This window comes from Schistocerca nitens, chromosome 7, assembly GCF_023898315.1.
Source record: "Schistocerca nitens isolate TAMUIC-IGC-003100 chromosome 7, iqSchNite1.1, whole genome shotgun sequence".
Lineage (NCBI taxonomy): Eukaryota > Metazoa > Arthropoda > Insecta > Orthoptera > Acrididae > Schistocerca > Schistocerca nitens.
In genome coordinates, this window is record NC_064620.1 from 278,345,236 (window position 1) to 278,371,331 (window position 26,096).

At 39.1% G+C, this 26,096-nt stretch overlaps 1 protein-coding gene across 1 annotated transcript in view; it reads right to left on the minus strand.

Annotated features, from left to right (window-relative positions):
- LOC126195572 (dynein axonemal heavy chain 2) overlaps positions 1–26,096 on the minus strand; it is a 957,657-nt gene that overhangs the window by 873,648 nt on the left and 57,913 nt on the right. Inside the window, 11 exon segments of the mRNA XM_049934198.1 lie at positions 4,971–5,097; positions 6,584–6,794; positions 6,886–7,016; positions 7,394–7,529; positions 9,680–9,744; positions 9,837–9,903; positions 10,117–10,134; positions 10,247–10,412; positions 24,930–25,106; positions 25,184–25,320; positions 25,406–25,571. Of these exon segments, the coding sequence (XP_049790155.1) occupies positions 4,971–5,097; positions 6,584–6,794; positions 6,886–7,016; positions 7,394–7,529; positions 9,680–9,744; positions 9,837–9,903; positions 10,117–10,134; positions 10,247–10,412; positions 24,930–25,106; positions 25,184–25,320; positions 25,406–25,571 (1,401 nt within the window).

Consider the following 26,096-nt stretch of genomic DNA (forward strand, 5'->3'; position numbering starts at 1 on the left):
CTTCCCTTTCATGTCCCTCGACTCTTATAACTGCCATCTGGTTTCTGTACAAACTGTAAATATCCTTTCGCTCCCTGTATTTTACCCCTGCCACCTTCAGAATTTGAAAGAGAGTATTCCAATCAACATTGTCAAACGCTTTCTCTAAGTCTACAAATGCTAGACATGTAGGTTTGCCTTTCCTTAATCGAGCTTCTAAGATAAGTCGTAGGGTCAGTATTGCCTCACGTGTTCCTATATTTCTACGGAATCCAAACTGATCTTCCCCGAGGTCAGCTTCTACCAGTTTTTCCATTCGTCTGTAAAGAATTAGCATAGGGTATTTTGCATCCGTGACTTATTAAACTGATTGTTCGGTAATTTTCACATCTGTCAACACCTGCTTTCTTTGGGATTGGAATTATTATATTCTTCTTGAAGTCTGAGGGTATTTCGCCTGTCTCATACATCTTGCTCAGCGGATGGTAGAGTTTTGTCAGGACTGGCTCTCCCAAGGCCGTCAGTAGTTCTAATGGAATGTTGTCTACACCCGGGGCCTTGTTTCGACTCAGGTCTTTCAGTGCTCTGTCAAAATCTTCACACAGTATCGTATCTCCCATTTCATCTTTATTTACATCCTCTTCCACTTCCATAATATTGTCCTCAAGTACATCACCCTTGTATAGACCCTCTATATACTCCTTCCACCTTTCTGCTTTCCCTTCTTTGCTTAGAACTGGGTTTCCATCTGAGCTCTTGATATTCATACAAGTGGTTCTCTTTTCTCCAAAGGTCTCTCTAATTTTCCTGTAGGCAGTATCCATCTTACCCCTAGTGAGATAAGCCTCTACATCTTTACATTTGTCCTCTAGCTATCCCTGCTTAGCCATTTTGCACTTTCTCTCGATCTCATTTTTGAGACGTTTGTATTCCTTTTTGCCTGCTTCATTTACTGCATTTTTATATTTTCTCCTTTCATCAATTAAATTCAATATTTCTTCTGTTACCCAAGGATTTCTACTAGCCCTCGTCTTTTTACCTACTTGATCCTCTGCAGCCTTTACTACTTTATCTCTCAAAGCTACCCACTCCTCTTCTACTGTATTTCTTTCCCCCATTCCTGTCAATTGTTCCCTTATGCTCTCCCTGAAACTCTGTACAACCTCTGGTTTAGTCAGTTTATCCAGGTCCCATCTCCTTAAATTCCCACCTTTTTGTAGTTTCTTCAGTTTTAATCTACAGTTCATAACCAATAGATTGTGGTCAGAGTCCACATCTGCCCCTGGAAATATCTTACAATTAAAAAACCTGGTTCCTAAATCTCTGTCTTACCATTATATAAACTATCTGAAACCTGTCAGTATCTCCAGGCTTCTTCCGTGTATACAGCCTTCTTTCATTATTCTTGAACCAAGTGTTAGCTATGATTAAGCTGTGCTCCGTGCAAAATTCTACCAGGCGGCTTCCTCTTTCATTTCTTAGCCCCAATCCGTATTCACCTACTACGTTTCCTTCTCTCCCTTTTCCTACACTCGAATTCCAGTCACCCATGACTATTAAATTCTCATCTCCCTTCACTATCTGAATAATTTCTTTTATTTCATCATACATTTCTTCAATTTCTTCGTCATCTGCAGAGCTAGTTGGCATATAAACTTGTACTTCTGTAGTAGGCGTGGGCTTCGTGTCTATCTTGGCCACAATAATGCGTTCACTATGCTGTTTGTAGTAACTTACCTGCACTCCTAGTTTCTTTTATTCATTATTAAACCAACTCCTGCATTACCTCTTTTTGATTTTGTATTTATAACCCTGTATTCGCCTGACTAAAAGTCTTGTTCCTCCTGTCAGCAAACTTCACTAATTCCTACTATATCTAACTTTAACCTATCCATTTCCCTTTTTAAATTTTCTAACCTACCTGCTCGATTAAGGGATCTGACATTCCACGCTCCGATCCGTAGAACGCCAGTTTTCTTTCTCCTGATAATGACGTCCTCCTGAGTAGTCCCCACCCAGAGATCCGAATGGGGAACTATTTTACCTCCGGAATATTTTACCCAAGAGGACGCCATCATCATTAAACCATACAGTAAAGCTGCATGCCCTCGGGAAAAATTATGGCTGTAGTTTCCCCTTGCTTTCAGCTGTTCACAGTAACAGCTCAGCAAGGCCGTTTTGGCTAGTGTTACAAGGCCAGATCAGTCAATCATCCAGACTGTTGCCCTTGCAATTACTGAAAAGGCTGCTGCCCCTCTTCAGGAACCACACGTTTGTCTGGCCTCTCAACAGATACCCCTCCGTTGTGGTTGCACTTACGGTACGGCTATCTGTATCGCTGAGGCACGCAAGCCTCCCCACCAACGGCAAGGTTCATGGTTCTTGGGGGGATATACAATATATCATACGTATAATTGCTGGAAACAGAAAGTTCACAGTTATTTTCGAAATAATACTGGTTTCTGTAACGGAATAGGGGTGGCATACATGACCATAACTTTAAAATTTGGTACATACAGGCAATTTTTCATTCCTGTATGTATATGCCAATGTAATCAGGAAAGGCTACAGAATTTAATAAAGTCCTAAAAAATTTCAATTTTTTCACCATTTATAAGTACCATGTATCCTTAATGCCGTTACTGTTTGTAAGTGGCTGAACAATCAACCATTGAAAGGCTAACTGTTACTGCTTGAGATTAACAGCAAGCAGCTGTCTTGGTGAACTTTTAAGTGTTTGTGTGGATTGTAAGCCATCACCCTGGTTACCTAATGGCTAACTGTGGAACAATGTCTAGACTGTTAGCTGTAGCGGGTGTCTTGCGTTGTTATAGTCATTAGTACATGTTCTATTCTGTTGGTTTTGTTCTGTTCAAGACTTATTGGCAAGTGGCCGACAATTTATATGTTTTGTTGTGTGATTCACCTCTTCGCTCATGTCACGTGACTTGCCTTCTTTTGACTGAACTTTTGCATTGTTTCATTAAACCATTTATCACCTACTGTTATATGTTATTTGAAGTGGAAATTATCTAATTGCAGTTTATTTCAGGCCATCACTAAGCTTGTTTCTGTTGTGTAAAGTTAAGTATAATTAAATGAGGTGTTTATATAATAGAGGGAAACATTCCACGTGGGAAAAATATATCTAAAAACAAAGATGATGTGACTTACCGAACGAAAGCGCTGGCAGGTCGATAGACACACAAACAAACACAAACATACACACAAAATTCAAGCTTTCGCAACAAACCGTTGCCTCATCAGGAAAGAGGGAAAGACGAAAGGATGTGGGTTTTAAGGGAGAGGGTAAGGAGTCATCCCAATCCCGGGAGCGGAAAGACTTACCTTAGGGAGAAAAAAGGACGGGTATACACTCGCACACACACACATATCCATCCACACATACACAGACACAAGCAGACATATTTAAAGACAAAGAGTTTGGGCAGAGATGTCAGTCGAGGCGGAAGTGCAGAGGCAAAGATGTTGTTGAATGACAGGTGAGGTATGAGTGGCGGCAACTTGAAATTAGCGGAGATTGAGGCCTGGTGGGTAACGGGAAGAGAGGATATATTGAAGAGCAAGTTCCCATCTCCGGAGTTCGGATAGGTTGGTGTTGGTGGGAAGTATCCAGATAACCCGGAAGGTGTAACACTGTGCCAAGATGTGCTGGCCGTGCACCAAGGCATGTTTACCCACAGGGTGATCCTCATTACCAACAAACACTGTCTGCCTGTGTCCATTCATGCGAAAGGACAGTTTGTTGCTGGTCATTCCCACATAGAATGCATCACAGTGTAGGCAGGTCAGTTGGTAAATCACGTGGGTGCTTTCACACGTGGCTCTGCCTTTGATCGTGTACACCTTCCGGGTTACAGGACTGGAGTAGGTGGTGGTGGGAGGGTGCATGGGACAGGTTTTACACCGGGGGCAGTTACAAGGATAGGAGCCAGAGGGTAGGGAAGGTGGTTTGGGGATTTCATAGGGATGAACTAACAGGTTACGAAGGTTAGGTGGACGGCGGAAAGACACTCTTGGTGGAGTGGGGAGGATTTCATGAAGGATGGATCTCATTTCAGGGCAGGATTTGAGGAAGTCGTATCCCTGCTGGAGAGCCACATTCAGAGTCTGGTCCAGTCCCGGAAAGTATCCTGTCACAAGTGAGGCACTTTTGTGTTTCTTCTGTGGGAGGTTCTGGGTTTTAGGGGATGAGGAAGTGGCTCTGGTTATTTGCTTCTGTACCAGGTCGGGAGGGTAGTTACGGGATGCTTGTGTCTGTATATGTGTGGATGGATAAGTGTGTGTGTGCGAGTGTATACCCGTCCTTTTTTCCCCCTAAGGTAAGTCTTTCCGCTCCCGGGATTGGGATGACTCCTTACCCTCTCCCTTAAAACCCACATCCTCTCGTCTTTCCCTCTCCTTCCCTCTTTCCTGATGAGGCAACAGTTTGTTGCGAAAGCTTGAATTTTGTGTGTATGTTTGTGTTTGTTTGTGTGTCTATCGACCTGCCAGCGCTTTCGTTCGGTAAGTCACATCATCTTTGTTTTTAGATATAAATGTGGTGTTTGATTGGTAACATGTACCATGAATGCACTGCATTCTAATAATGGTTTATGTTACAGGCTAAAATGTGTCTGTTCTTGCTGTCAATTGTTATATCTATTACTTGGTTAAAATAAGAAAATCTGTTCTCTGTATTCATACTCACCCCTCATTTATCGAATTTCAATCTAATAATTAATGAGTTCAGTGAGTAAGAGTTATTTTATTTAATGATGGGTTTGGTCCGTTGATGGTGGCCACTGTTGTCTCACACTAATGTCTCTTTACTGAACTGTCTTTCATTTACACGCTTTTGCTACATATGAATCAGGCTCATTTCTATTGCTTCGTAAGGTTTCTGTAGATACTGACATGTGTGACAGTTAATTTTAGTGCCATAGTACTAGTTTGTATATTTTTTGTGGCAAAGGTTAACGGCTTCTCACTCTTTTACCGCCACCTGGGGCAGTTCTCTCGTGTAAATGCTCTTGTTAGAGGCTGAGTAATAAGGTGAAACTCTTTTACAGATAATAACACTATTTGCTATTTTGTCTGTTTGAACTCCAATATTAACTATCTCTCAGCTTTTTTATAAACAAAAAAGTCACTGTTCCCATTCTGCTTTAATATATAATGTTATCAATATAATAGAGGGAAACATTCCACGTGGGAAAAATATATCTAAAAACAAAGATGATGTGACTTACCAAACGAAAGCGCTGGCAGGTTGATAGACACACAAACAAACACAAACATACACACAAAATTCAAGCTTTCGCAATAAACTGTTGCCTCATCAGGAAAGAGGGAAGGAGAGGGAAAGACGAAAGGATGTGGGTTTTAAGGGAGAGGGTAAGGAGTCATCCCAATCCCGGGAGCAGAAAGACTTACCTTAGGGGGAAAAAAGGACGGGTATACACTCGCACACACACACATATCCATCCACACATATACAGACACAAGCTTGTGTCTGTATATGTGTGGATGGATATATGTGTGTGTGCGAGTGTATACCCATCCTTTTTTCCCCCTAAGGTAAGTCTTTCCGCTCCCGGGATTGGGATGACTCCTTACCCTCTCCCTTAAAACCCACATCCTCTCGTCTTTCCCTCTCCTTCCCTCTTTCCTGATGAGGCAACAGTTTGTTGCGAAAGCTTGAATTTTGTGTGTGTTTGAGTGTCTATCGACCTGCCAGCACTTTCGTTCGGTGCGTCACATCATCTTTGTTTTTAGATATATGAATATATAAGGTGGTGTATTTATTTATTTTTAAGGCATAATTTCATTCTCTCCACCTCACCCTGGCCATTGTGGTAATCACTTATCTAAACTAGCATGCACTCTAGTATTTGCCTCCATGTTCAGCAGTTGTAACAAACTCTGAATTGATTCAAACAGCTGTGAATTTGAAGTAATGTCTATGTTGCCAAGGTTTTGCATGATTAAATTGTATTGTCATTTTGGTAAAAGTGTCCACAAAATTTTGATGTTTAGGTCTCATCTAAAGTTGTTTTTTTGTGTTTTTGTAAATAAAATTTGTTAAATGTAATCAAAATTTTGCTGGCCCAGCACCTTACCATTCTCTGCACCCACTACTACCTATGGCTTCAGGTCTCAGGACAATGCCGTACCTAATTCTTCCCAAGGGTTTAAGATATAGAGAAGATGTCAAAAAGGGAGCTTTATTATTGTGTATTTTTATTTGTGACATGATAAGAAAAGGAAATAATGAAACTGTTTAGTGAACTACCTTTCATTCAAAGAGCAGGCAACAGCATAATACCTGTTTATTCTGTGTATATTTTGAGCTTTTTATTTTGATTGTATTACGATGACAAATACAAAATCATTGTGAGATGATCTGTAGGTGGATGGATAAATAAATAAATAGATGGTCTTGCTTAAGCACCATTTGGAGGACCCATACAGAAATTGTATTAAAAAAAAACATTCCAAGGAATTTAAATATTATGTTTATATGTATATATCCTGGAAAACCTAATAGAAAAGCTGATGCAGAATAAATACATGCAGGGCATTTTGGCCCACGCAAATGTACTATGAATTTGTCGAAACACCAACAATTCACAATATGTTAAAAGGATTAAGGATCTTTTATAAATTGTAAGGTTTGGCAGAGAGTAAAAGTGGACACTGTGAATATAGGTACACAATTGTGTACTACATTTCTTAGAGGTTATGGGATTTGGTTGCTGTGAACCTTTGTGGATCACTGCATCAAGACTGCAATATTGCAATACTGAACTGAGCTAATGATGTTCTATCCTACTAAGAGAGCAGTAACAAAACCATTATTAATTGCCTACATAAGCACTATTTTTGTTAAGTGGTTAAGCCTACATAGTTATTGCAGATAACAATCCCTAATTTGTGGTCATGGAATTCAAGGAATTTTTGGCATGGGAAAAATGTACCATTTCTTAATAACCAAGTTCCATCCAAAAGATAAGCCTTGATAGAGGATAACGACACTGTTTGATCATATTAGGGAGTTTGGTCATATTTTCTGAACACATTACTTAAAGAACCAGAACCATTAGGAAAAAAACATGCAGAATTTTAACTTACATTAAATCAAATACCCTATTCAGTTATGACATTATGTCCAACCTTGTGCCAGTTTCGGCAAATAATGGAGTGGCGTCAAATCCAAGGTCAGCTCATTGTGTATGGATGGCTTAATCAGGTAGTGGTTCAAAACTTTTGTTTTAAGTTTGTGATGAGACAGTTCTTGTTTATAAAAGGCAAGTTAGTGCTTAAATTAGAGAAATAAAATTGAATTATACGTTCACATTTTATATGGAACTAAATAAAACATAAAAAAATATGACTACCTATTCCTGAATACACGTCTTGCTGTTTATCAGTGCTATGGGCCAAGAAAAGATTAAACCAACCCTGGTATTATCCCAATTATGCATACAACATACAGGCTTCAGAATTGCACCATCAATGTTATAATCATACAATATTAGATTCTTTGTCTAGTTTATGGACATTTACTTGTATTTACAAACATATAAAAGGAGGAATGGGGGAAAGAAATACAGTAGAAGAAGAATGGGTAGCTTTGAGGGATGAAGTAGTGAAGGCAGCAGAGGATCAAGTAGGTAAAAAGACGAGGGCTAGTAGAAATCCTTGGGTGACAGATGAAATACTGAATTTAACTGATGAAAGGAGAAAATATAAAAATGCAGTAAATGAAGCAGGCAAAAAGGAATACAAACGTCTCAAAAATGAGATCGAGAGGAAGTGCAAAATGGCTAAGCAGGGATGGCTAGAGGACAAATATAAGGATGTAGACGCTTATCTCACTAGGGGTAAGATAGATACTGCCTACAGGAAAATTAAAGAGACCTTTGGAGAAAAGAGAACCACTTGTATGAACATCAAGAACTCAGATGGAAACCCAGTTCTAAGTAAAGAAGGGAAAGCAGAAAGGTGGAAGGAGTATATAGAGGGTCTATAGAAGGGCGATGTACTTGAGGACAATGTTATGGAAATGGAAGAGGATGTAGATGAAGATGAAATGGGAGATACGATACTGCATGAAGAGTTTGACAGAGCACTGAAAGACCTGAGTCGAAACAAGGCCCCCGGAGTAGACAACATTCCATTGGGACTACTGACAGCCTTGGGAGAGCCAGTCCTAACAAAACTCTACCATCTGGTAAGCAAGATGTATGAAACAGGTGAAATACCATCAGAATTCAAGAAGAATATAATAATTCCAATCCCAAAGAAAGCAGGTGTTGACAGATGTGAAAATTACCGAACTATCAGTTTAATAAGTCACAGCTGCAAAATACTAACGCGAATTCTTTACAGACGAATTGAAAAACTAGTAGAAGCCGACCTCGGGGAAGATCAGTTTGGTTTCCGTAGAAATGTTGGAACACGTGAGGCAATACTGAACCTACGACTTATCTTAGAAGCTAGATTAAGGAAGGGCAAACCTACGTTTTTAGCATTTGTAGACTTAGAGAAAGCTTTTGACAATGTTGACTGGAATATTCTCTTTCAAATTCTGAAGGTGGCAGGGGTAAAATACAGGGAGCGAAAGGATATTTACAATTTGTACAGAAACCAGTGGCAGTTATAAGAGTCGAGGGACATGAAAGGGAAGCAGTGGTTGGGAAGGGAGTGAGACAGGGTTGTAGCCTCTCCCCGATGTTATTCAATCTGTATATTGAGCAAGCAGTGAAGGAAACAAAAGAAAAATTTGGAGTAGGTATTAAAATCCATGGAGAAGAAATAAAAACTTTGAGGTTCGCCGATGACATTGTAATTCTGTCAGAGACAGCAAAGGACTTGGAAGAGCAGTTGAACCGAATGGATAGTGTCTTGAAAGGAGGATATAAGATGAACATCAACAAAAGCAAAATGAGGATAATGGAATGTAGTCGAATTAAGTTGAATGATGCTGAGGGAATTAGATTAGGAAATGAGACACTTAAAGTAGGAAAGGAGTTTTGCTATTTGGGGAGCAAAATAACAGATGATGGTCGAAGTAGAGAGGATATAAAATGTAGACTGGCAATGGCAAGGAAAGCGTTTCTGAAGAAGAGAAATTAGTTAACATCGAGTATAGATTTAAGTGTCAGGAAGTCTTTTCTGAAAGTATTTGTATGGAGTGTAGCCATGTATGGAAGTGAAACATGGACAATAAATAGTTTGGACAAGAAGAGATTAGAAGCTTTCAAAATGTGGTGCTACAGAAGAATGCTGAAGATTAGATGGGTAGATCACATAACTAATGAGGAAGTATTGAATAGGATTGGGGAGAAGAGAAGTTTGTGGCACAACTTGACCAGAAGAAGGGATCAGTTGGTAGGACATGTTCTGAGGCATCAAGGGATCACCAATTTAGTATTGGAGGGCAGCGTGGAGGGTAAAAATCGTAGAGGGAGACCAAGAGATGAATACACTAAGCAGATTCAGAAGGATGTAGGTTGCAGTAAGTACTGGGAGATGAAGAAGCTTGCACAGGATAGAGTAGCATGGAGAGCTGCATCAAACCAGTCTCAGGACTGAAGACTACAACAACAACAAAAGGAGCTAGCATTCCATACACCAACTGGTAATACTGCCTATGTTATTCTGTCCAGAACTAATGCTTCCAAAATGACTGTACCCCATCATTTACGCAATAGATAATTAGTTTATTGCTAGAAGCAGTCACATGATAAGACTTATATTCTGCAAGACAAATATCAAAGCATTCACTTCTGAAACTTTATTAATCATGTAGCTCTTACACTTGAGCCTACACAATTCACTGCAAGTTATACTTCTTAAGCTTGACATGATATAGTTATTCTTTTTATCACGGGACAATATGACTACAGTATCTGATCGCTGAAAATACTGGGACTGAAATTAAAACCAAACAAAAAAACGAGGGAGGGGAAATTAAAACTAATGTGAACATGGTGAAAAGGATATAATGATGTCAATGTTTTAGCACTTAATTATAGTTTCCAGTAAAATATATTAAAACACCATAAGATGCCAGAATTAAAAACTGTGGGAAAGAAACAAGATCTTCATCTAATGACTGATAATACAAACACAGAATTCTACTCGTATCTGTACATCAGAATTCAACTTTTAAACTATTTGTTATATTTAAAAAACTACTAACATACTGTGTTTCTTGTTACATTAATTTGTGCATTTTAGGTAAACGCAAATGAGTTACCTCTGCTGTCTTCTTTTCAAATAACTGTTTGAGGGCTGGTCGTTTGTAATAATGGTAAAATCCTTGCAATGCCTCAATACCTTCCTCAACATTCTTGATGGTTTCAAAAACTTTGATTACTAAATTTTCTAAGATAACTTCAAGCTCTTTTACTTGATTTCTGAACCTGAAATGAGAGGCATTACATTACTATTCAGTTAATGCACTTTCACACTCTTCAATCTAATTTTTTGAGTCTGATGGCAATTTTAGCCTTAAGTACTTGGTTATTTCTGTAATGCTCTAAAGACATCCATAATTAAGTGTGCAACTCCTGTTTAAATCTTTTCTATCTCTGCATTAATTGTTTTTGATAAAAGTCCCTGATCGGTAAACAGCACTCATGAACTGGTCATGGGAGACCATTGTAACTTGCTTTGTGGGTAAATTGAAAGCATACTGAATATTTAATTGAATATAATAGAAAGAAACGTTCCACATGGGGAAAATATATTAAAAAAAGATGCGTTACTGGGAATTATATTTGCAGTATTACAAATGCATTTGTACTCTGATCATAAAGAATCGTCAACTACAGGATCAGAAACAGAATTTCATTATCTTATTACATTAATACATAAATCATTGATTTAATGTACAGGGTACTCATTAATATATGTAACACAACTGAGATACATACAATGTGTCAAAAGAACCTAAGATGAATATTAACTTATGAACATCATTATAACAACAAAAATAGTCAGTCATTATAATGTAACTGAATAGATAAAAGATCTGCTCAACAAGAAGTGGCACGAGAACACACATATAAAAAAACATAAACGGGTTTTACTTATGCAAGCTTTCAGAGCCAGAGGCTCCTTCTTCCAGCAGAAGACTTGAGGGTAAAGAAAGAGGAATGAAGGGAAAGGAACTGAAAAGGTTTAGGAAAAGGGGTAGAGTTTGGAAGAGTCACCCAGAACCCCAGCTCAGAGGAGTCTTATCGGACGGGATGAGAAAGATGGACTGATTGTTGGTGATTGCACCAGACGAGGTTTGAAAAACTGAGAGCTTAAATGTGGAAGACAGAGTCATATGCAATACAGAGATTACTGATAAAAGATTGTGCACAAGTTAATATGACTGAAAAGCTAAGTGGTTTGTACGTAACAGAGATGGGAGGGAGACAGTAAAAAATAGACATGGCAGAAAATGAAAGATGTAGAAAAATAAAATTGAGTGTAGAAAGGAGTAGCTACTGTGGGGAAATGATGAGACGGAAGAAAGTAACGTAAAGTAAGGCCAGGTGGATGGTGAGAACCAAGGACATGTTGCAGGGCTAGTTTCCACCTGTGGAGTTCTGGTGGAAGAGTCCAGATGGCGTGTGTGGTGGAACAGGCACTAAGGTCATGAATGTCATGTTGTAGAGCATGCTCTGCAATAGGATATTGTGTGCTGCCAGTACATACCCTCTGTCTATCCTCAACCATCCTAATTGATAATGTGACAGTAGTTATACCGATGTAAAAGGCCAAACAGTGTCTACATAACAGCTGGTATACAACATGCTATTTCACAGGTGGCTCTCCCTTTGATAGTATATGTTTTGCCAGGGTGCATAGGGCAAGTCTGCATGGGAATATCACAGGGGCAGAAGCCAAGGTAGGAAGATGGGTGCAGGAGCATAGGGTCTGACAAGGATATTGCGGAGATTGGAAGGGCAACAAAAAGCTATTCCAGGTGTGGTGGGCAGAACCTCAGACAGAATGGATCTCATGGGGGCATGATTCCAGGAAGTCATGGCCTCGTCAAAGTGGCTGATTAATATATTCAAGACAGGATAATACTGAGTAACAAGTGGTGTACACCAAAGTTCTTTTTTTGGAGAGATCAGTAGTATCAGGATTGGATGTGATGGCCCACGAAATCTGTTTTTGAACTAGACTGGTGTAGTAATTATGTCAAGTGATTGATGAGGTAAGAATGGTGGTATACTGCTGTAAAGGGACTGCATCCGAACAAATAAGTTTGCCTCGAATGCCAAGGCTGTATGGGAAGGAACGTTTGACATGGAAAGGATGGCAACTGTCAAAATGTTAGCAGTGTTGTTCGTTTGTAGGTTTAATGTGGACAGAAGTGTGTAGCTGGCATTTGGTGAGGAGTTCTGCAAAAGACAGGTTAGCATCGTGTTTTAGGGGCCTGAGGAAGGGTTGTGAAGCAATGCTGACTGTGAAGAATTCTTGGAAGGCTTGTAAGGGATGATTTTGAAGTAGTGGTGGTGGATCAAGTTGGAATCATGGTCAGAACTGTTCAAGGCAAGGTTCAATGTCATGCTTGCTGTTGGAAAGTTTTTGGGACTGGGTTGCAAAGTGATATTTGTAGCTGCAAAATGACAGGAAGGGAAACACCACAGTTGAGGTAGTTTAAGAGAAGGTAGGATAGCTTTCTGAGGTGAAGTCTGGCATGTTGTTGCAGTCTGAAGTTGGCTTGGTGAATGACACAACCAAGGAAATATGAGGGGTAGATAAATGCAGGATTTTGTAGAATGTGAGAAGTCTTGTGGAGTGGACATTGGCAGATGAGGCATATAGGACACAGATTAAACAGGTAAGTGCAAGAGATTGCTGTATTTGAAACTATGAAAGAGCCTGGTGTAGAGTAGGACTACACAGAAACAGGTACTTTCAATGTTAGGCCTTTGGGAGTAACTCCAAGGAACAAGCAGGTTTTAAGAAGCAGAATGTGGCACTTAGCTTTCGTAGCACAAAAGCAGGTTTCCAAAAAGAACAGATATCGTATGTGATGTGATTCATCATGGCAAGAGAGGAGAGACTGGAATGATAGAAATAGTGGGAGTGGTAAAAAAGAGAAGCAGAGGGTGGAAAAAGGTAGAAAAATGGAAGGAAAGCAAGAAAAAAATTTGGAAAAATCAGAAACATTCATACAAAAATCATGAGAATAGACAATGGTTAACAAGAGGTAAAGAGTGGGTGAGAATCTCTTGCCAGAAAAGTGGTCTACATAACACAAAAAATGATTGCTCACCTTCATCAACTTTATACTCACCAACAACTACTTCACTCTGAGGGGCAGACATAGAAACAGATCAGGGGTACGGTCATGGCAACCAGGATGTCTCCTTCCTATGCCAACCATTCCATGGGTCACTTGGATGGGGTTTTCCTGGGATCCATAAGCATTCAGCCCCTGATCTGGTTTAGACACATTGATTACATCTTTGCCATACGGACTCGTAGTGAGGCTAATCTGTTAAAATTCCTGGAATCTCTAAATACCCCCTCCCAAATAAATTTCAAGAGTCTTACTCTGAATCTCATGTGACTTTCCTTGATACTGATCTCACCCTCACCAAAGGTCAGCTACACACTTCTGTTCACATTAAGACTACAAACAAACAATAGTACTTACATTTTGACAGCTGTCACCCTTTCTATGTCAAACATTCCCTCCCATATAGCCTTGACATTCAAGGCAAATGTATTTGTTTGGATGCAGACTCTTAAAGTCTCTCCAAAAAACATCTTAGGAGTACACCTCTTGTCACTATTATCCCAGTCTTGGATGCATTAATCACCTACTTTGACAAGGCTATGACTTCCTAAAATCATGCCCTAAAATGAGAGTCATTCTGTCTCAAGTTTTGCCTGCCACACCTACAATATCTTTTCATCACCCTCCCAATTTCCGCAATATCCTTGTCAGTTTCTACGCTTCTCTGCACCCTTCTCCCTACCCTATGACTTCTGCCTCTGTCACCATCCCCACTGCAAGACTTGCCCTATGCACCCTCCCCTACCACTACATACACCAGCTCTGTAACTGGTAAAACATATACAATCAAAAGGAGAGCCACCTGTGTAACAACAACGTCATATACCAGCTGTTATGTAAACACTGTTCAGCCTTTTACATTGGCAAGACTACCACCAAGTTATCAACTAGGATGGATGGGGTAGGCAGAGGGTGTGTGCTGGCAACACACAATATCCTGTTACACAGCATGCTCTACAACATGACGGTTGTGACGTCAGTGCCTGTTTTGCCAAACATGCCATCTGCATTCTTCCCCAGAAACCAGTTTCTCAGAACTCCGCAGGTGGGAACTAGCGCTATAACATGTCCTTGGTTCTCGCCACTCAGCTGGCCTTAATTTACATTAATTTCACCTGACTCAGCGTTTATTCACAGTAACTACTCCTTTCTTCACTCCATTTTAGTTTTCTACATCTTTCACTTTCTGCCCTATCTATTTTTCAGTGTCCCCCCTTCCACCTCTGTTACATACAATCCAGTTAGCTTTTCATGCTTATTAACTCATGCTGAGTGTTTTATCAGTAATCTCTGGGTTGCATATTACCCTGTCTTCCACATTTAAGCTCTCGAGTTTTCAAATCTCATCTAGTGCAGTCCCCCACAATCAGTCTTTCCTTCTCATCCCGTCAGGTAAGACTCCCCTGACCGGTGGTTCTGGATGACTTTTCCAAACTCTACACCTTTTCCTAAACCTCTCAAGTTCCTTCTCCTTCACCCCTCTTCCTTCCCTTTCAACCCTTCTTCGTGTAGAGTAGATTTTTTATCTATTCAATTACATTACAAAACATCGTTATAAGTTTATTACATTACTCCACAAATAATTATGTATCAGGATTTAAAAATTTCATGAATGAATAACATTTTTGCACAAGAATAGTGTGAATTTTATCTTTAATTTACCATAAATTTTAACAGATATGTATTGAGGAGTCTGAGAGTAGAGTTTTAATCTATGAAATGACAACATGAAATTATCTTTGTTTCTTCTGTCACACATACACTGAAAATGTTTTTCCACAAATAATTCTGGATTGGTACAAGTAAATATAAACAGTTCATAAATTTAAGTACACAGAATACTTAAAATATTAGGTCTGGGAATACAGGCTGGCATGAATCGCTGGGCTTAATGTTACACACATTTCTAATAATAGTTTTCTAAAGAAATAATATCCTATTTAAACTACTTGCCTTCCTCCAAAACAGTACTGCATATCTTACAATTGATTCAAAATAGTTGTGGTAAACAACTTTTCTAGTGCCCATGTTACTTGAGTGGGACAACACTGTAAGTGATAATACTAGGGAAATATCCCAAGGAATTTGACAGAACTGGCTTTCCTAAGTTCCTGATTTTTATGGGTAATTTGATAGTTGTTTGATTTTGATTGTTTTTGTTGGACCTGTGTTTAAGATCCACAAATCCAATCATCCTGGCCATCTCATAGTTGCTGGCTTCAAAGCTCCCACTGAATGTGTATCTGCCTTAGTTAATCAACCCCTGCAACATATAGCACAAACAACATAAAAGATGCCAACCACTTATTACATTGTCTGAAATCTGTGCCCATTCCATTCCCATCACACACCCTGTGTGTCACTATTGATGCCACCTCCATCTATACCAACATCCCCCATGTACATGGTGAGTCTGCTGCTGAACATAACCTCACTCAGTACTACCTGATACCAAACATATATCATCATTCCTGCTTCCCTTAATCAACTTTATACTTACCAACAACTGCTTCATCTTTGAGGGGCAGACATACAAAAAGATCATGGGCATAGCCATAGGAATAAGGATGGCTGCTTCCTATGGCAACCTTCTCATGGGTCACTTGGAGGGGGATTTCCTGGAATCCATAATCCAGTGGTTTGGTTTAGAAACATTGGTGACATCTTTGTCATATGGACTCAAGGTGAGGCTGATATCATAAAATTTTTAGAGTCTCTAAATAAATTCTCCAAATTAAATTTCACATGGTCCTATTCCAAATCCCATTCCACTTTACTTGATGTTAACCTCATCCTCAATGAGGGTCAGCTACACATGTCCGTTAACATTAAACCTACCAACAAACAACAGCACTTACATTTTGACAGTTTCCAACTGTTTCACATCAAATGTTCCCTCCCACAAGTGTTCAAGGCATATGTATTTTTTCTGATGCAGGCTCTTTACAGCAATACACCACCATTCTCACCTCAGGCTTGAATGAATGTAATTACCCCACTAGCCTAGCTGAAAAGCACATTTCCCAGACCATCATATCCAATCCTGATATAGCTTATCCCAAAAAAATATTAGGAGTATACCTCTTGTAATACAGTGTTGTCTTGTCTTGAGTGTATTGATCGGCTACTTTGACAAAGTTAAGACTTCCTAAAATCATGCCCTGAAATGAAGTCCACTCTGTCCGGCATCTTTACCACCCCAACCCCCCCTCCCCCCTCCCTCAAAATCTCCGCAACATCCTGGTCAGACCCTATGCTCCTTCTGCACCCATTTCTCTGACCTATTGCTCCTACCATGTGACCATCCCCACTACAAGACTGGCCCTACACACCCTCCTACTGCCACCTATCCCAGTTATATAACTGACAAAACATAAACTATCAAAGTAGAGCCACCCGTTAAATGACATATGCCATATGCCAGCTGTTATGTAAATACTGATCAGTTTGGATGAATGTGCACAGACAGAGGGTGTATACTGGCAACACACAGTATCCTGTTGCAGACCATGCTCTACAATGTGACAGTCATGATCTAGGTGCCTGTTTCACCACATGTGCCTACTGGATGCTTTTCACAGACACCAGTTTATCAGAACTCTGCGGGTGGGGACTGGCACTGGAACATGTACTTGGTTCACGCCACCTACTTGGCCTTATTTTACCTTAATTTCTTCAGTCTCACTATTTATTTTTAGTAACTATTCATTTCTTCACTCCATTTTAGTTTTCTATATATTTTATTTTCTGCTTTGTCTATTTTCCCCATCCACCACCTCTGCCATGTATAATGCATTTAGGTCTCCACTCTTATTAATTCTTGCACAATGTTTTGTCCATAATCTCTGTCTTACTTATCACCCCTTCACTCTGAGGCTTTCGAATCTCATCCAGTGCAACTCCCAGCAAACAGTCTTTCCTTCTCATCCTGTCCAGTAAGTTTGACTTGGGGTTCTGGGCAACTTTTCTGAACTCCCCCCCACTGCCTTAAACTCACCAGACCTTTTCCTGCATCCCTCTTCCCTCTCCTTCAACCCTTTTGTCAGAAGGAGGAGCCACTGGCTCCAAAAGCTTGCTCATTCCTAAACTACTGTATGTGTTTTCTCCTGCCACTGCTTGATGAGTGGATTTTTTTTTTTTTTTTTATCTATTGCGTTAATTTTAAAGATATATGTAATTAAGTTTGGCTACACCCGAAGTTACTTTTCCCATTCAAGCCGTTATGCTTGTTAGATTTCCAGATCTGACATTATAGTTAGATTTCCAGACCTGGCATTATACTTTTGTTCCTATAATTTTTCTAAACCTGAAAATGCCCTTGATTATCTAATTAAGCCTCTGATTATGAATCTGAGTAAATTAGGTAAATTTCAAAAATGGCAATCTTACATGAAAACAGAGAATGCACCATGACAGCATACAGTGTATTAATCAAATGCTACCCTGAATTTTAATACATTTAGTTAATCCCATAATGTACGATTTAAGTTCCAACAGCCTGGATCCAAAATGTAAACATGATCACCTGGCCTTTGGGCCATTCCATGGTTCCGCAAATCAGTCTGGCATTGTACCAACTGCACACGACTTAAGCAGTGTAAGTACATGTGGAAGATTTAACTGGTTTAATTATGTAAAAATTACAACCTTGTGTATTATCAATCAATACAATATAATATAAATCAATACCATTTATCTCCAATTCACAAACACATTCACAGTTCACATAATTAGCACTTTTCAAAAAGCAAACAACATAATCAATCATCCTCAAGGATGTGATATCGTTCAAAACATAAGGGTATACTTAAGTGAACTTTACATTTCTTTACCCCCAAGCTGTTTCACTCCAATTTTTATTTTTCATGCAAACTTTACAGAGTCCTGATGGCCTTGATTTTGATGCTGTTGGGTCATTGTGCTTAGGAAAATGGACCCAGTGTTTCACATGCAGTCTCTCTTGTAAATCTCTGTACAGTACTCATCCCTGTCCTGTTCTGGTATATTCTCCAGTAATGATGCGGCTATTTCAAACCTATAATCAACGTAAATCTGTTCTTACCCCCATTATTTGTTTTGTTGCACGAATGTACGAATTGAAAATACCAATACCTGCACAAAATGTACAAATCGAAAATACCAATATTGAACACATAAAATAAAATCTTTTTATATTCTTTCCTATATTTCCTCATGATTGGGAAGCTTGCAAGTGTTTGGTCTTGCCAATCAATTCCATTCATTCCCTTGTTGTACGCACTTGGTTTTGAAGCACAATTACATCCTTGTACAATCATTTCTACTGGTTCATGTTTTTTCATCACATAATGTGAACATATAGCTTCACAGCGAGTATTCGATTGCAGCTCCTTATTCTGTATTCCGTTCTATTTAATTTTACTTTACAGAAATCTTTTGGCAAATTCTTTCTATTTGAAAATATTGTGCCAATGACATTTGTTTTATAATTAGGTGATAGTGTCATACACAAGTTTGATAAAAAAGTATAAAAAGCATCAATTACCTAGGCATAATAATACTGACTGTGTTAGCTTTGGAGGTGCTATCATCACAACTTTTCTTACTGTGGTCTGTATATATTTTAAAGTCATAGCAATAACCTGAATCTGACTCACATAATTTGTAAAATTTAATAACAAATTGATCCCTTTTCGATGAATTGCATTGTTTGTAAGATACGTCGCCTTTAAATTACCCAAGTAATTTATCGATAGTAATGTTATATTTCATTGTATAACTTCTTTAAATTTTTGATTCAAATACTTTATCAAAGGTTTTATTTTACTCAGTTTATCTGTGATGGTAACCAGATCATTGTCTGTAAAGTGCAAATGTCTCGTAATTTGCAGATATCTTTTTGGCAGCACTGTATTTCGAAATATGGGTGCCTCTGTAACAGCCCTCTTCGACCAATTCAGTTGGTTTTTCACCCGTGCAATTCTTATAGACAATACAAAATATCTTTTAGTTCCTTTATAATTCACAGGAAACCAGTTGTTATTGATTCCTTGTATTCTGTTTGGATTGGTATGTGTTTGTTCTGTGTACTGGTTAGTATCGGTTACAATATTCTCCCAGACCATGTTATCAAATATTACATTAAACACAGGATGGAGCAGAGGAAACGCATGTTTCTTGAAATACTAGTATGAAGCGACGAGAGGGGGTATTGACCTTGAACGAATGTTGGCAGACTGCCATACAATGCAGTTTCAGTCACTATGGAGCATTGTAGTGTAGAGCATCGTGTGTTCATTGTCAAGCAGTACTTTAGAAACAATGATTCTGTAGTCACAGTGCAACATCTTTTCGGTCACAATTTTAGAGTGGGATGTCGAGGTGCAGCGCCTGATCAAAATATTGTACTCCGGCGGGTTGCAGCATTTAGAAGTACTGGATCTGTGATGAAAAATAAACCACCTGGTCTTCCCCGTTCAGTTCATATTCTGGAAAATGTAGACCAAGTGAGAACAGCAGTTCTTGCTAGTCCGAAATGATCAGCTAGATGACACGCTGTAGCGCTGGGTATGTCACGTCGTTCGCTTCACCGCATCTTACATGATGATCGTAAATTTCCCCCGTACAAGATAATGATCATCCAGCAGCTTAGTGAAGGGGGATTTTGTGCAGCGCAGAGAGTTTTGTCGCATAATGGACGAAATTTTTACGGAAGATGCAGATTCTATAGTCTTCATGAGTGATGAAGCACATTTCCATCTAGACAGTTATGTCAATGTTCAAATTTGTCGGGATTGGGCGCCGGAGAACCCACATGAATTACATCAAAGACCTCTCCACAGTTTAAAAGTCACAGTGTGGTGCTACATTTCAAAGATGGGGATTGTTGAACCTTATTTTTGTGTAAAGGAAGGAACTGCAGCTACTGTGGCATCAGCGAACTACGTTACAATGTTAAACAACTTTCTTCATACAGAACTTGAAAGGCATCAGGCAGGATGGTGTCACAGCTCACATGGCGAGAGCACCCATGGAAGTGGTTTGACAAATGTTCCTAGGACATGTTATTTTGAGATATGGTGATGTTTACTCGCCCCTTCGCTCACCTGATTTGTCAATATGCGACTTCTCTTTGTGGGGTATTTAAAATCAAAAGTCTACATGAACAAGCCTCGCACAATCAATGACTTGAAGAATTCCATTCATCAGGAAATTCTGCTGCATCACCATGGAACTTTAGTCTACAATCAGGTTAGTACACTTCCACCGTGATGACCTCTTTTGACACCCATATCTTTGAATCCAACTGCTGCAGTTCCAAAACGAAATGGTGGAAGGTAGAGGGCTACCATACCACACAAGCCCCATTGGTGCACATGTCAGCGTAACTTTGTACTTGAACACAACATGGGTGGGTATGAAAATGATTACAGTTGCAATTCTCTGTAACAATTAGGATGGCCAACAGAGTGTATTAGCGTTGTTCAAATTTAGTTTTGTTACCAGGCCTAGTAGGGTACAATAGGGGCATGAACAGCAGCAGACACTGAGTGATCAACGTGAAAGACGTGGAGATGTTTTGCGCTCATAAGAGACAGTGTTGACAGGATTTGAAAGGCGCCTCATTTTCAGTCTCCATTTGACCAGTTGGTTGAATCGTGCAATGCCTAGATTTGTGGAGCATTCAGATGTGACAGTGGCCTGATGGTGGACCACATGGGAATGGGAATGGGAATGGGAGGCCAGGCGTACTCATCAACCAAATTCCAGTTGACAATGTATGTCCACCATATGGGCGAATCACTGTACTGTGCACAATGCTCATTGTAACTCCTTCACATCTGCACCTACCACTCAAGAACAAGTAACCTGTGTCATCCTCCATCTTTGGTTGGATATTAGCAGCATCCAGATTAGAAAATTACCATTCCAAGTGTAGGCTGCCATTAACATCACAACACAAAAGCTTCTAATGGATGAGATTGCAATGTGTTCAGGGATGAATCGCAGTTCTGCACTACCCAGGAGCCCATTTTCAGAGAATATGGCCACGAGATGAGATGTCTTTCTCCAATGTTTTGGAGAGGCACAGTGTGTCATGGTGTTGGGTGCCGTGTGGTAGGACTTTGTGTCCTCACTGGAAGTGACCTGTGGTACTCTTAACGACACATTGGTACGTAACAGTAGTTCCTCATGTGTTTTTCTCATGCAGCAGTATCATAGAGCCAGTTTTCAACAGGACAATGCTCGTCCACAAATGGCATGCGTCTCAACAAATTGTGTATGTGATTTTGAGATACTGCAGTGGCCAGTTACAACAGTTGCTAGCCAACTTACCTCAGAAAAGGATGCAATGGCTTTATGACACCCTTTCCAAATGAACCACTGCAGGTATTTAAGCAAGAGGGGGTGCAAAGTCATACCGACAAGTGGGCTCATGCTGCAACATTCTTTGTAACTTTGGCTTGGTTCTGTTATCACTGAAATGACATCACTTCCCCTTTCAACCCGTGAAGTTTTATTTCATTTCAGTTTCTCCTCCGGGTGTTTTTAACATTTTAAAGAACGTAGTTCTGATATAGAAAAACAGTGATCTGTAATTATTATAAATAAACTGGAAGCAGTCTTGATCACATAACTTTTTTAATGTGGTGACCAGTTTCGATCTTTTTATAAGATCATCTTCAGATCGACAATAAACAGGAGTTAATATAAACAAAAAAATGGTTCAAATGGCTCTGAGCACTATGGGACTCAACTGCTGTGGTCATCAGTCCCCTAGAACTTAGAACTACTTAAACCTAACTAACCTAAGGACATCACACACATCCATGCCCGAGGCAGGATTCGAACCTGCGACTGTAGCAGTCGCACGGTTCCGGACTGCGCGCCTAGAACCGCGAGACCACCGCGGCCGGCTAATATAAACATATAAAGGACAAGATCACATATTCATAAAACAGTAAATAACACTGGGTGTTTTTCTTTTTTCATCAGGCTGTGTATACTTACTGATGTTCATATTTGCCCCCCCCCCCCCCCCAAAAAAGTACTCTCCTGCCCTCCTTCACTTTGTGGGAAATAATTGTTCCCAATGTACTTGTACATCCATGCTGTACTTATTCAAATTCTGTCTTCACAGTATTTCGATCAAAATATTTACTTTAACCAGATAGAAAGCCTGTTGTTAAACTGGTAATTCTACTATTTTCATATTACGTCAGTTAATTCATGTGTTTCATAAGAAGATATTTCAATGCATACAACTTGTTGCAGCATAAATGGGGATATTTGTTGCATGGCAAATAAGTGAATAAATTAATAATTTCATAATACTGTATTTCTATTTCTCCACTTTTATGAAATCACTGACACAGGTCACTTTAAATATCATTTGATGCACTGTTGCATGTGTCTATGTCTGAATAAGAGCATTACAAGAATCATATTCAGAAACAATTGTTCTGTATAACAAAATTTCTCATTATTTTGAGAAACTTTACCTCTTACAAACAACTGTGGATAATTGCAAGTCAAGAAACAGCTAACAGGAATAATTTTGGTTTCAAGTAAACAGCCACATTTTTAAAAATATCTTCTATTATCACCCACTAGGAGGGGCGTTTGAAAAGTCCGTGCAAAGTCAGAGAGATGGCACCACCGGCACGTATCGAGGTCATGTTTAGTTAGTAGCATCCTTGGAGAGAATGCACACCAAGTTTCAGCCATATTGGTCAATTTCTTTGTATTTGGCATTCATGTGAATCAAGGAAGTCGAGTGGTTGTCAAAAAATGGACAAAAAAGAATTTCGTGTGGTGATTAAACATTACTTTATGAAAAGCAAAACGCCTCTGGAGACTAAAGAGAAGCTTGATAAACATTACGGTGACTCTGGACCTTCGATTAGAACAGTTTATAAGTGGTTTCAAAATTTTCGGAGTGGCCATATGGGCACAAGTGATGCTGAACATTCTGGAAGCCCTGTGGAGGTTATGACTCCAGAAATCACTGATAAAATCCATGATATGATGATGGATTACAGAAGAGTTACAGTGCGTGAGATTGCTAGTGCTGTGGGCATCTCAAATGCACGGGTACATAATATTTTGCATAAACATTTGGACATGAGAAAGCTATCCACAAGGTGGGTTCCACGATTGCTCACGTTTGGCCAAAAACGGAATCATGTGAAGTGTTGCAAGGATGGTTTGCACTGTTCAGGAAGAATCCACAGGACTTTAATCGTCGTTTTGTCACTGTGGATGAAACACGGATACATTACTACTATACTCCTGAGACCAAACAACAATCTAAACAATGGGTTACCAAGGGAGAATCTGTACCGAAATAGGCGAAGACCATTCCTTCGGCCGGAAATGTTATGGCGACTGCCTTTTGGGATTTGCTAGGGATAATACTCATCGACTATCTGGAAAAGGGTAAAACTGTTGCAGTTGAATATTATTCATCATTATTGGACGTTTGAAAACCGAGCTGCAAGAAAAAAACCGAGCTGCAAGAAAAATACCAGCAACTGGACCACAAAAAAGTCCTTTTGCAACACGACAATGCACCAGGACACACCTCAGCAGTTGTGGTCGCAAAATAAATGTGAATAGGATTCCAACTCATTTCACATCCCCCCTATCGTCCAGACTTGGCCCCCTTGGACTACTATTTGTTCCCCAGTTTGAAGAAATGGCTGGTGGGACAAAGATTTTATTCAAACGAGGAGGTGATTGCAGCAACTAATAGCTATTTTGCAGACTTGGACAATTCCTATTATTCAGAAGGTATCAACAAATTAGAACAGCATTGAACAAAGTGTATAAAGTCTAAAAGGAGACTATGTTGAAAAATAAAAACTGTTTAACCCAAACACGTAAGTAGTTTTTATTTTTTCACGGACTTTCCAAACGCCCCTCGTAGGTGATGCACATTCTGTTAATTTTTCTAACAATTTTGCAAGAGACAGTAGGACACAATTTGTAAGAAGTCATTTAGTAGGAGATGTAGCTGAGCATTGAAAGTTATGTCTTGGTAATTTCAGTCCAAAACACATCTGGCCATCAAAGAAGCTGCAGGTGGCCCTTGGCAGCTCCACAGCTGACAACGAGAAAACAGTAGAATTAAAACTGCAAGAATTCTGTTTTATTTGTTGCACTGCTACTATTCTCATACTGTTATTGTGAATAGAAAAAGAATTTGGTGGAAACACAGTATTGTTCCAATACCTTACCCTCAACTGATGTATAATTGATGGCGTATGACCCCATCAATAAACCATATGAAATGTTAAGTCTCAAATGCCACTAGATTTTAAAAAAAATGAGCTAACTTAATGTGATTTTTCATAATCACTCAAGAGACAAGGGGTTACATAAAAAAAATAATCAGAAAAAATCATGAATATACTCAAACCTAAATTGCTGATACTGTTTGGCAAATGTGTAAACCACAGACAATTGGTCAAATCTTTCTCCAAGAATCTTTCGAACATAAAACAACTGTAGTACCAGAAGAACTTAAGTAAAAAGCATCTGTAGTTTCATAAGCACTTTGAATGAACCACATCTGTTGACATTAGAAACCAAAACCTAAAACTAGTTAAAATAGAAACTAAAAACATATAACTCCATTGGTTTTTACCTGATAATATCACTGTACCATGATGTTGCCTGCACTTCCAATATTGTATGTTTTACATCCTGTATTGCCTGGAGACTACAGCGGAAAGTGCTCTCAACTTTATCACATGTGGCTTCAAACTCAGGACCTTCTGTCCCTCCAAACATAGGTCTTGGTATTACTTCTGTCTCATCCATCCTGAATAGAGTCAAAAAGTCAGCAAGGAACTTCTCCACACAAAATATCAAATGACTTTATGTGCAAAACTACCATACCTCGCAAAGACTCGCATGGCTTCACATACTTCCACCATGTCTCGGCATCTTTGGGTGAATGAATCAACATGATTGAATATTGATGCTTTATCTAAATCCCACTGGCATTTAGAATATTCCGTGTGGGCCTCAGCAATCTAAACCCAGAAGTGGAACATTCTAGAAAAACTTGAAAGGAGAATCAGTAATACTAGAAACTGAAAAAATTAGAATGCAACTTACTTTTTCGTAAATAAATCTGTACTTTACACAGCATGAGATGCAGGCCTCTAACGTTTTAATTCCTTTTCTAGTATATCCTGAGAATATTTCATCCAGGTTTACTGAACGCTGGCATTTAATAATTATCTGATTGCTCAGAGCACGGCACAGACCTGTAATCTTCCCCCTTCAAAGATATAGGAAAGACTTAATGATCAATTTTACAATAATAATAAAAATAAAGATCCATTTTACAAAAACAATACAAATACAGACAATAAACAATTAACATAAGAATCAAGCAAAACTTTTTCTGTAACACAATGTATGACTGTAAAAAGAACAGATACAATTTTTTTGATTAAATTGCAAGGTTAACTGTGAAAATGAAGTTGTTATTCATCATAAAACTCCAAGATATTCTTAACTGTCTTTATCACTGCTCACTGCAAAATCAAGAGCTACAGAGCATAGTCTATGGACTTTGATGGAAAACACAGCTGGGCTGTATTACCAGTTGCATACAACACTAAACATTAATAGTACCATCCTCAATTTTTAACTGGCACACTCTCACAGTGCATGTCATATGAAGCATTAAAAATCATTATGGGTGAAACTCAGATACACAAAACATTTTTGACAAGCACAATAGTATCAGAGAGCAATAAAAACTAAATAAAAAAATAATGAATAGTAAATGACTTAAAAT